Source organism: Triturus cristatus, chromosome 9, assembly GCF_964204655.1.
Source record: "Triturus cristatus chromosome 9, aTriCri1.1, whole genome shotgun sequence".
NCBI classification, from domain to species: domain Eukaryota; kingdom Metazoa; phylum Chordata; class Amphibia; order Caudata; family Salamandridae; genus Triturus; species Triturus cristatus.
The window spans coordinates 11,120,418-11,132,665 of record NC_140592.1 but is presented as its reverse complement, the minus strand read 5'-3'; the positions used below and the strand labels follow the sequence as shown (position 1 = coordinate 11,132,665).

Genomic DNA, 12,248 nt, shown 5'->3' with positions numbered 1-12,248 from the left:
ACTCTACGTAGGAATCACCACGCATACCCTGAAGAGACTAAAGAGTATTCAGAACTCGGCTGCCAGGCTCATCCTCGAACTCCCTAGACGGCCCCACATCACTTTTCACCTCAACAAGCTCCACTGACTCCCCACTCAGAAGAGATGCCAATTCATGATGCTGCTCCATGCCTACAGAGCCCTGCACAACCAAGGACCACCCTGAACTTCCACCAACCCTCCAGATAGCTGCCCTCCACCTACCGCTCCCTCACACACACCCCTGCATCCGCCAAAGCAACTGTGGAGGACGCTCTTTCTCCTACCCCGCTGTGAAATCCTTGAATGACCTCATCCTCCTCAGCGGATATACAGGAAAGGTCTCTAGACCGGTCTGTTCAACTGAACCTCCTCCCAACGTGCCCCCCCCCCCCACGAAGCAGCAAGGTTCTCAGTGCCTGGATATCCTCACAGATGACTAGTTGCACTCTACAAGTCCTGGTTGGTTGGTTGACTCAAAGTCCTATTTATCTGCATCAGTGATTGTATAGCTCGTAAACTGGGGCGTGAAATCTTCGGAAGCAGAGGTAACGAAGGGAAGGCTGCATTATAACCTAATCGAAACCGTGAACTGGTGACTTGTAGAGTAACTGGAGCAGTCCCTCCAGGGTATCTGCTTCTAGATGAGCTGTTTGGTATGATGTGCCTTAAGCAAAACCATCATCATGTCCAGTAGGTAACAACCCTGTTTACAAAGATTTTCATTATGTACCGAATGAACGTTTAGAGGATCGAGAGAAGGGGTCGATGTCACCTTGTTCATTCTGCTGATTGTGCATCAAACATGCCCTTGCTTTGAGTGGGCAGTTCTTCATCTTTTTCTATACTCTTTAGTATGTGGAAGCAATTATCGAAGACTGACATTTTCTGGGTGGATGGTCGAGAGTGCAGCACAAACTGCTGTACCACCTGTTCTCTCTCACAGGCCATCTGACGGGATGTGGTCGGCTCACCTGCAGAAATCCAGATGATGGAAACTGAGGTCACTTTTTGATTGGGAGAAATCTACCCAAACAGAGTTGCTTAAACTACCTGCAGTTTCAGAGATTCTGATGATGTGCCATTCACTCCGTCAAAGTAGATCCGTCTATGTTCACTGTTCTAGCCGTTGGCACCCTTCGCCTCTTGCACCGCCTTGAGGTCCTCGGCAGCCGGCTCGTGTGGCTTTCTGGATCTGGGCATTGAATCAGCACCTTTCTGCGCTCCCCTAAAGGAGTGGACTTTGGTGGGTTTGTAAAACTTAATCCACTCCATAGGTGTACCTACATGAACCCTTCTAGGGAAAACTCAGCAGGCTCCCTTGAATCTGTGCACTGCGACATGCACAAAAGTACATGCCTTCTGACAATTACCTAATTAATTAGCCCGTGAACTTGAGTCCAGCAGTGAAAAGAAGAATACTGCAAAGATTTCACAAAATAAACAGACTTCCTCACAAAACCAACCCAGAAAATGTAAATCCTCCTCAGGCAACATAAGAACGTGGATGTCGCATCAAGACCCACACCCTGTCCCTGATTCACACTCCTGTCTCTGATTCACACTCCTGTCTCTGATTCACACTCCTGTCTCTGATTCACACTCCTGTCTCTGATTCACACTCCTGTCCCTGATTCACACTCCTGTCCCTGATTCACACTCCTGTCCCTGATTCACACTCCTGTCCCTGATTCACACTCCTGTCCCTGATTCACACTCCTGTCCCTGATTCACACTCCTGTCTCTGATTCACACTCCTGTCTCTGATTCACAGTCACACCCTGTCCCTGATTCACACTCCTGTCTCTGATTCACACTCCTGTCTCTGATTCACACTCCTGTCTCTGATTCACACTCCTGTCCCTGATTCACACTCCTGTCCCTGATTCACACTCCTGTCCCTGATTCACACTCCTGTCCCTGATTCACACTCCTGTCCCTGATTCACACTCCTGTCCCTGATTCACACTCCTGTCCCTGATTCACACTCCTGTCCCTGATTCACACTCCTGTCCCTGATTCACACTCCTGTCTCTGATTCACACTCCTGTCTCTGATTCACAGTCACACCCTGTCCCTGATTCACACTCCTGTCTCTGATTCACACTCCTGTCTCTGATTCACACTCCTGTCTCTGATTCACACTCCTGTCTCTGATTCACACTCCTGTCTCTGATTCACACTCCTGTCTCTGATTCACACTCCTGTCCCTGATTCACACTCCTGTCCCTGATTCACACTCCTGTCTCTGATTCACACTCCTGTCTCTGATTCACACTCCTGTCTCTGATTCACACTCCTGTCCCTGATTCACACTCCTGTCCCTGATTCACACTCCTGTCCCTGATTCACACTCCTGTCCCTGATTCACACTCCTGTCCCTGATTCACACTCCTGTCCCTGATTCACACTCCTGTCCCTGATTCACACTCCTGTCCCTGATTCACACTCCTGTCTCTGATTCACACTCCTGTCTCTGATTCACAGTCACACCCTGTCCCTGATTCACACTCCTGTCTCTGATTCACACTCCTGTCTCTGATTCACACTCCTGTCTCTGATTCACACTCCTGTCTCTGATTCACACTCCTGTCTCTGATTCTCACTCCTGTCTCTGATTCACACTCCTGTCTCTGATTCACACTCCTGTCTCTGATTCACACTCCTGTCTCGGATTCACACTCCTGTCTCGGATTCACACTCCTGTCTCGGATTCACACTCCTGTCTCGGATTCACACTCCTGTCTCGGATTCACACTCCTGTCTCGGATTCACACTCCTGTCTCGGATTCACACTCCTGTCTCGGATTCACACTCCTGTCTCCGATTCACACTCCTGTCTCCGATTCACACTCCTGTCTCCGATTCACACTCCTGTCTCCGATTCACACTCCTGTCTCCGATTCACACTCCTGTCCCTGATTCACACTCCTGTCCCTGATTCACACTCCTGTCCCTGATTCACACTCCTGTCCCTGATTCACACTCCTGTCCCTGATTCACACTCCTGTCCCTGATTCACACTCACACTCCTGTCCCTGATTCACAGTCACACTCCTGTCTCTGACTCACACTCCTGTCTCTGATTCACACTCCTGTCTCTGACTCACACTCCTGTCTCTGATTCACACTCCTGTCTCTGATTCACACTCCTGTCTCTTCACTCATGTTCTTGTATCCAAATGATCATGGAAAAGCAACACATCTTCTAAAAGATTAAGAAAGGAACTGTGTTTTTTTCTTTTTTTCTTAGATTTGTAAACTATGTGGATTTCCACCCGAGCGGGACCTGCATCGCCTCAGCGGGCACGGATAATACCGTCAAGGTGTGGGACGTGCGAATGAACAAACTCCTTCAGCATTATCAAGGTGAGCTGGGAATCCTGGCTCTAAGCGAACAGGAACATGTTTTCATCTTGCGGATTCCAGTTGTGTTGACATTAGACCAGGAGCATACATAGCTGTTCTTTGTAAGTAAAAGTCCTATGTGACTGAAGCGTGTTCAGTGTTTGCATGTGCAGCAATGGGTAAAGTCACTGGTCCAGCTTCCCTCTAGTGCAAAGCGTCTTCCATGGAGCCTGAAGGCCCTTAGAGGGCAGTTTTTGCATCAAGCTTTTCAAGTGTTCTTGCAACAAACCTTAAGTTCTACTTGCATTCTATTCCTGTCACCCCACTTGGGCTAGCTTAGATGAATATTTCACTTGAGCGGTCCCATTTCACACTGACAGTTGCTGTTAGTGACTTGTCGCTTACTGGAAATGGTGGCACAGAAATGTCATTTACTGATGAACATATTTGCAGTTTGCCTGACGGAGGGTCCTACACACCTCTCAAAGTCTGATTTCTAAAATAAATTATTGTAAAACGAGCTTGCATCAGTTCCGCATTAATGGCTGGAATAGGATGAGTGCCCTTTTATTTCCATGGTTGGATTTTTGCAAAGCATTGCTAACTGAAGTGACTACGTAGCACTGATTTGTCTCTTTGATCAGAGGCAAGGCTCAGTGTCTCCTGTTGTCCTCATCTAAGGAGTATATTCTCTGCCACAGAACTGGTGGTGTTCTCACTATACAACTTCAGAAGAGCTGTGTTCTACCTCCAGCCTGAACAGGAGGTCCTGCTCACTGTGTAAGTAGAGCTGTGCTCAACAGCTTCTACCGTCATTCTCTTACAATTGTGGCAAATGAGGACGTTTCGTGAAACACTGAAGACGGTCCATGCATGGGGGGATTGTCTGTGAGGCTCCTATAGGTTGTCTGGATACCCACAAGGTGACTCTGAAAGTGGGACAGAGGGGCGAACTCAGCAGTGGACGTTATAGCTGGAGGTATGTGGATGATCAACGAATGCAAAATTGAGCTACTGAACCATCGGGCAAGAACCCGCGCTGACCTGAGAAATTAAAAAGCCCCTCAGGCCCATGAACCTGCGCGAATATGGTGAAAGGCAAGCCGACCCGGCCAATGCAAGCAAATACCATTCCACAATCCTCCATGGAACAGCAGAGAGTGCTGTAGAGCACTCCCATATGAGACCCTGACGAGATTGTGAGAAGTTGGCCTGGCATATCCTGTCCACTAGTTATAGTGGGCACCTTGCACCAGTCCAAACAACCCTTATTGATGATAGGTTTAAAGACAACCTTTATTGAAAGCAATCCTAGTGGTAGCTATGGAGGGCAGCCTTCAGGCTAAGTCTTGGAGTGTAAAGCAGCTTGGTTTACCAGATTATAACCTCTTGAATTACTAAATGAAAGTAGAACCACACAAGGTATATATAAAATATATGTATTTATTTCTAAACACTCTCTACTGATCCCTTTATGAGATTAGAGAGCCAGGCACACAATAAGACAGTTCTAAAACAACAGTAAATAGCACAATATACAATGGGCCCTAGGGGCGGACCAAACCATATATTAAAGTGGTATAAGAACCACGACTTGGCTAGACACAGTGCCTAGAGGACGTAGAAACGCTGGGACCCCAAGGAACCACCCAAGGTAGTGACACAGGAGACCCACGGGGGACGCGTGTAGTGTGAGAACACAGGCGCGAGCCCCGTACTATTCTATGAGAAAGTTGCGGTTGGAATTTTAGAAGTTAAGGACACTTAGGAGAGGACTTTGAACAAACCCCCTTTAGACTTGGGGGGGTTCTAGGGCCAGCACCCACAGGAGTTCTAGGGCCAGCACCCACGGGAGCACCGGAGTACTCCAGTTACCTCACCCAGGGAAGCCGGGTGCATAGGTGTCAAATGGTGTCGGGAATCGTCGTTGATTTCAATGGCAAACTGCTGCAAAGTGCTGCTGCCGGGAAGGATAGAAGTGTCTGGTGTGATCCAAGCCTAGATTGAAGATCAGAAGAACCTGAAAGCAGAGGGGACAGAGTCTGGGTCACTCGCCAGTGACCAGGGGCACGATAGACGAATGCCAACCGATGTCAGGTGTTTCAGGTGCGAAGAGGTGAAGCTTGACTGCAGCCACAAGGACCAGGAGGCATCGACGACCAGGAGCTGGATTCGAGCTGTTCCACAAGGATGTAGAGTGCTGCGGTGTCTGTGCCCAGATTGAACCCAACAAGCCTTGGCAACAGCACCCCACGCAGGAAGAGAAAAGATGCTTCGGTGTGGACCAGCAAGGTCCTGGTACCTCCCCAAGCGATGGAGAGTCAGGGCACGTCTGGAGCAACCAGGTAAGCCCAATTAGAAGTAAAGTTGCTTTCAGAGACCCACCAGTCGACGGACTAGGGATCGCGAAGAGACCTCGAGAGAACACAAAGGGCCAGCTCACTGAACACTCGTTGAGTGTAAGCCGGCAATCTTCGGTGCAAATGCTGCTCGGGGTCAGGGCTACAAGTAACCCAAAGCTCAGCTGCAGGAGTCGCTGGAAAAGTGTTGCTTCTGTAAATTATCGCGGTGTTCAGGGGTTCGGGTTGCATGGTCTTCCACGAGGGATACAGGCCGCAGAATTGCTGAGGGCACAGATCGACCTCGGAGACCATGGAAATCCACCTCTGGTGTTGCAAAATTCTTCGGAGTCCGGTGGAAGCTTCGGAGATGCAAACTGGACAGATGAGTCTTTGGTGCCTGCTTGCAGGGGAGTAACTCCTTTATTCCAAGAGAGATTCTTCAGTCATCTAGATCAATGTAGATCGTCGAAGTTCCAGGATTCAGTATCAGAGTTTCGTCCAGTTGTAATCTAAAGTCCTGTAGTCACCCATTTCCTTTGTCCAGTTTCGTGCCACCAGCCCCTGCAACTGGTTTGAACTAGACTATGTACAGGGACACCAAATGTGCCCCCAGTGCTGAACTTCAAAGCACTCTTGGAGTGCACCCACCCAGCCCCAATACACTAAAGCCTGTCTGGGAGGTGGTGACACCTCCCTGTGACAGGAAACCTATTGTCCAGGCCTCCCCTGCCAGAGTTTCGTCCAGCAGCAGGAGGGCAGACTCATGTCTGTGGCTAGCAGCATCCATTTTGTGATGCCAGGGCTCTGTTAGCTGGTACAGGGTATACCGGCTCTGTCATGTCTCTCCCTCTAGAAGGGTGGGATCATACTCCCACACCACTTACTGGTGTGGAGGTATGATTTCAAGGTGGTTGACACCAAACACGACATGTTTCTGTTCAGCCATCCCAAAGTTAGCATTTACCGTTTGGTTATAATGCACTTAAGAGTATATGGTTTGGCTGCATCACAAACCACCCTGGAATAAAGGTTCCGAAGTCTGCAGAGGGGCTCTGCTCATGCATTGGCACCCTCTCACATAAAACCCAGCACCCTGCCTTCAGGATTGTTAAGGCCTGCCATAGGGGTAACTGATAGGTTTGTATGTGCAGTGATTTGGATAGATATAGGGAACCTATATCTCAGTAAGGGGTGCATGCACCACCTTACCCAGGCTGCAGTAGCAGTCCTGTGGTGTCCTTTTGAATGGCTTCCCAGGGGTGGCATAATACATGCTGCAGCCCCTGGTAGGCCTCTGGGGTACCTATGCCCTGGGTATATAGCACGATTCATCAGTTGTTATGTTGCTTGTCCTTTACAGCGCCGGGACGCCGCTTGGCTGGGGCATCTGTGCGCTTTATAAATACAAAATAACATAACATAACATATACTAGGGACTTATAAGGGTATCCCAGAATCCAATCTGGAGTGTACCTAAAGTACTGGGAATCATTTTAGAGAGGAAGCAGCTAAGCTGGGGTCCTGATTAGCTGTGCCCCAGCCAGACTAAAGTCAAAAAACAGTGAAACATCAGCAAAAAGTGGGGGTAACTATAAGAAGCAGATCCTACTCTCCTACAGAGATATCCTGGTGAACTAACATGGAACGCGAATCGTGGAGGAGTGACCCTGTTGTTCATATGGAAAGCAGGCCCGATAAAAACAAGGTTATGTTCAACTGAAATGCCAGCTAGAAGCCTGAATAATGAAGGGCTGATGACTGCCTGAGTGGACAGGGGCTTGCTGTACCAATCCCAAGCTGCCCTTTAAGGGGTAGTGTGGTCGACCAGCCCTAGGCTTATCAAGGAGGAGTGTTAGACATTTGTTGCATACACAGTCAATAAATGATACACACACACCCAATAAGGCGATCCACACCAGTCTAATAAAATAACAAGTATTTTTATATAATCTTTAGCAGCAAGAACTTAGTTATTGGGAAAGTACTTTTAAAAAAAAAACAGTTTTGAAGAAAACTGGTAAATATACTTGTATTGCCTCTAATGCAGTAATATTATCCTATGGGGAAAAACACATATAGTAATCCTGCCATTCGGGTACTTAGCAGTGACTTACAGGACCAGTCTTCTGTAGTTAGGGTAAATACGAGGCAAAGTCCAAGGCAGCCCCAACAGGTCACCTCGGTAGGCTCTGGGGCGTCCGGGTGCCGAGGTGCTTTCGGCGTCCGGTGCCTTGTTGGTTTCAATGGGACTCAGTCCTGGGAAAAAGAGGCTGCACATAGGGACTGGGGAGGCCAGTCCGGCTGAACCAACAGTGGGCTCCGGTCTTGCGATGCTCGGGCACATGGGCACACCTTCGGTCCACTTCTCTGGCTGAGGGGCTTGTGTGCAGTGGTGGTTTTAAGCGTTGGGTCAATGATGTGGGAGACACTCCCGGATGATGGATCCCGCACAAAGAGGCTGCAGGCGGTGAAGGAGTCTAATCTGGGCAAACTCAAGGTGGTGTTTGACTCTTGAGGGTCTCAGGACCTCGGTACACCATTGACCCACTCTGACTCAGCCTGGGGGGTATGGGTGCCGTGGTACATCAGGGATTGGGTTTTCAGCAGTCCTACGTGTGAGAAGGTGGCCTGATCTATTCTGTCCACTAGTTCTAGTGGGCACCTTGTATCAGTCCAAACAACCCCTTATGGTGATAGGTTAAAGACAACCTTTATTGAAAGCTATCCTAGTGGTAGCTATGGAGAGCAGCCTTCAGGCTAAGTCTTGAAGGAATTTAAAGAGCTTGTTTTAACAGTCTATAATCTCTTGAATGATCAAATGGAAGGACAACCACACCAGGTATATATTTAATATATATGTATTTAGGATAGAACACACCCCTCTAGTCTCTTTATGAGACTGGAGTTCGAAGTACTTAATTTACAAGTTAGCAATCAACAGTAATAGCACAAATACACGTTTGGGCCATAGGGGCGTACCAAACCATATACCAATAAAATGGTATAAGAACCACGACTGAACTAGACACAAGGCCTAGAGCCTGTAGAATCGCTGGGAGCCCAAGGAACCACCCAAAGTAGTGACACAGGGGACCCACGGGGACTGTGTGCAGTGTGTAAACACAACCGTGGGTTCCCGTTATCTTTTATGGGCAATGTCGCGGTTGGAAATTTAAAGATTATTGACACATCTAATCGAGTCAGGACCAAACCCTTTTGGACTTAAGAAGTTCTAGGGCTAGCACCCACGAGAGCTTCGGAGTACTCATGTTACCTCACCCAGGGACGCCGGGTGCATAGGTGTCTTTTGGTGTCGGGTCGCGTCGTCGATTTCAATGGGAGCCTGCAAAGAACTGCTGCTGCCGTGAAGAGAAGTGTCCGAAGAAATCCAAGCCGGGATCTAGGATGGAAGGAACCTGAAAGCAGAGGGGACCGAGTCTGGGTCACTTGCCAGTGACCTAGGGCAGGATGGACCAATGGCCACAGATGTCGGGTGCTTCAGGTGAGTTGATGGGTGTCTTGACTCTTCAGCCACGAGGTCCAGGAGGCGTCGACGAAGTCCGCGAGCTGTATTCAAACTGTCCCACGAAGTCTGTCGAGTGCTGCGATGTCGGCAACCGGAATGGACCCAACAAGCCTTGGCAACGGCAAGTCACTGGAATTCAGAGAGAGGACTGCGGTGCAGACCAGTGAGGTCTGAGGGACTCACCCAGCAACGGTAAGTCAGGGCACGTCTGGAGCAACCAGGAAAGCCCAAGTAGAAAAGGAGTTGCCTTCGTGGGGACCTGCTAGCCAACGGGCTAGTGATCGCGAAGGAGCCTCGAGCGGTCACACTTGAAGCTGGCCCACGGATCACTCGTGGAGTGGAGGCCAACAATCTTCGGTGCAGGAGGTGCTCAAGGCTGGGGCTACTCGGAGCCCAAAGCACAACTTCGAGGAGGACCAGGAAGATAGTGTTGCTGCAAAAGTTCACGGTGTCCAGGGGTCACGGTTCCATGTCACCCACGATAGCCACGGGCCTCAGCTTTGCTGTGGACTCAGGGTACCTCGGGGAAGTCTGGAAAGCCACCTCTGGTGATGCAAAGACTTTGGCGTCCTGCAGGAGCTTCAGCGATGCAGACCGCTCTGTTGCTTCTTTGGTGCCGGCCAAGCAGGGGAGTCACTCCTTGACCCCAAGGGAGATTTCTTCAGTCTTCTAGTCAGGATAGAACGTCGAAGGTCCAGGATATATGTTGGAGTTTTGTCCAGGGTAATCTAAAGTCCTAGGGACTGGATTCCTATACTTGTAGTAAGTTTAGGGGATGGACTAACTCTAAGGCCCCACCTATGGGTGGGACTGGAAAGAGGGGTGGTTACACCCATTTCCTTTGTCCAGTTACGCGCCAGAGCAGGGGCAGGTAGCCCCTGCAACCGGTTTGAACTGGGCTATGCACAGGGACAGCAAACGTGCCCCCAGTGCAGGACTTGAAAGCACCAGAGAGTGCTCCCGCCCAGCCCCAATACACCTCTGCCTGTCTGGGGAGGTGGTCACACCTCCCTTCGACAGGAAACCTATTGTCCAGGCCTCCCCTGCCGGAGTTTCGGTCAGCAGCAGGAGGCCAGATGCGTGTCTGTGGCAGAGGCATTCATTTTGTGATGCCAGAGCTCAGGAAAGTCCTACCAGGTTTGACCAGTGTGAACATGTCTTTCCCTCTAGAAGGGTGGAATGCTACCCCCGCCGCCAGAACTGGCGGGGGTGTAGTATTCCAAAGCGTTTGACACCAAACACAACATGTTTTGATGCAGCCATTCCAAAGTTAGCATTTACTGCGAGGTTATAATGCACTATACGGTATATGGTATGGCTGTATCACAGAACAGCCATAAGGAAGCATTTCCGAAAGCTGCAGAGGGGCTCAGCTCATGCTTGGGCACCCTCTCACACAAAACCAAGCACTCTGCCTTCAGGATTGTCAAGGCCTGCCATAGGAGTGGCTTATAGGTGTGTGTGTGTGTGTGTGTGTGTGTGTGTGTGTGTGTGTGTGTGTGTGTGTGTGTGTGTGTGTGTGTGTGTGTGTGTGTGTGTGTGTGTGTGTGTGTGTGTGTGTGTGTGTGTGTGTGTGTGTGTGTGTGTGTGTGTGTGTGTGTGTGTGTGTGTGTGTGTGTGTGTGTGTGTGTGTGTGTGTGTGTGTGTGTGTGTGTGTGTGTGTGTGTGTGTGTGTGTGTGTGTGTGTCCGTGTGTGTGTCCGTGTCCGTGTGTGTCCGTGTGTGTGTCCGTGTCCGTGTCCGTGTGTGTCCGTGTGTGTGTCCGTGTCCGTGTCCGTGTGTGTCCGTGTCCTATACCACTGTAAGGGGTGCAAGCACACCCTTACCCAGGCTGCAGTGGTGCCATTTTGGAGTGCTTCCCAGGGGTGGCATAATATATGCTGCAGCCCCTGGTAGGCCTCTGAGGTACCTATGCCCTTAGTGCATAGTATACCATATACTAGGGGCTTATAAGGACTTCAGAATCCAATTAGATATGTACATGCAAACCTTTTTACAGAGAAAGCAGATAGACTGGTGCCGTGAATAGCAGGATCTCAGTCCAACTAAGTCATAAACCAGCAAAACACCAGGAAAAAAGTGGGGGCAACCATGTAGTCAGATTCCACCTTCCTACACTGAGTCCTCGTGATTCTACTGGGGTGCGTGCAGGGGTGCAGCTCCACTACTCTACAGGAGATCCTAGTTACGTCTCAAAGTTCTGGCAGTCCTCCCAGGCTTCTGGATGCAGTGCAGCTACAGGACTAGTCCACTTTGGTGCAATTGTCGGGGACAGCAGGTAGGCCGGAAGGGTGGTACCAGGTCAGTTGCTGCTCCTCAGTTCTTGCTTTTTCGCTGCTCTTTGGTGTCCTTCCTCTTCTTAGGTCGGTAGAATCTGCTTTCCTGGTGCCAGGGGTTCCCCTAAATACTAAGGGTGTTAGCCAATGGGCTACTTACTCTTGAGGTTACCATTCCCCATACATGACCTGTGGGAAGTGGGCATAATCCTTACCCAGAGTTCCTAATGCTGCCATCGCCAAAATGGCAGAATGTTCCTGAAGGGGGCACATCTGGCAGCTCACCTTAAGAGTGTGACTGGCCTGGTATTGCACCATGTCTCCCTTTATATCTAATTTACCACCTGTGTAGGTGCCAAATGAGCCCAGGTCAGAGGTTTGGCATTTCAACGGTCTGGGGAAGCCGTAATCGCATATCAAAGGCGGCATAGGCCTTTGAAACCTTCGGCCTTGATTACTGAGCCATCCTGCTTGGAGGAAGTGACAACACCTCTGTCCAGAGCAGGCCTTATTTCTATCCTTAGAGAGCGTAGGCTTTTACCTGCAGGGGGTCAGAACCCTCTATGTGGGGTCAGGCTGGTCTACACCAGTCAGCAGGTACACTAGAGGCTGGTAGGGCTTCAGGGGTCACCTCTAAGGTGCCCTCTGGGTATATGTATTAATGAATCCACCACTGGAATCAATGTGGGTTCATTAATACAAGGTGTTTGATGCCAAACACCATAGATTTCAGTGAAGC

General features: G+C 49.7%; 1 protein-coding gene across 1 annotated transcript in view; it reads left to right on the top strand.

Annotated features, from left to right (window-relative positions):
* POC1A (POC1 centriolar protein A) overlaps positions 1 to 12,248 on the top strand; it is a 194,498-nt gene that overhangs the window by 101,112 nt on the left and 81,138 nt on the right. The window contains exon 6 of the mRNA XM_085624221.1: positions 3,272 to 3,387. Within this exon, the coding sequence (XP_085480347.1) occupies positions 3,272 to 3,387 (116 nt within the window). The remainder of the gene's footprint in view (positions 1 to 3,271; positions 3,388 to 12,248) is intronic.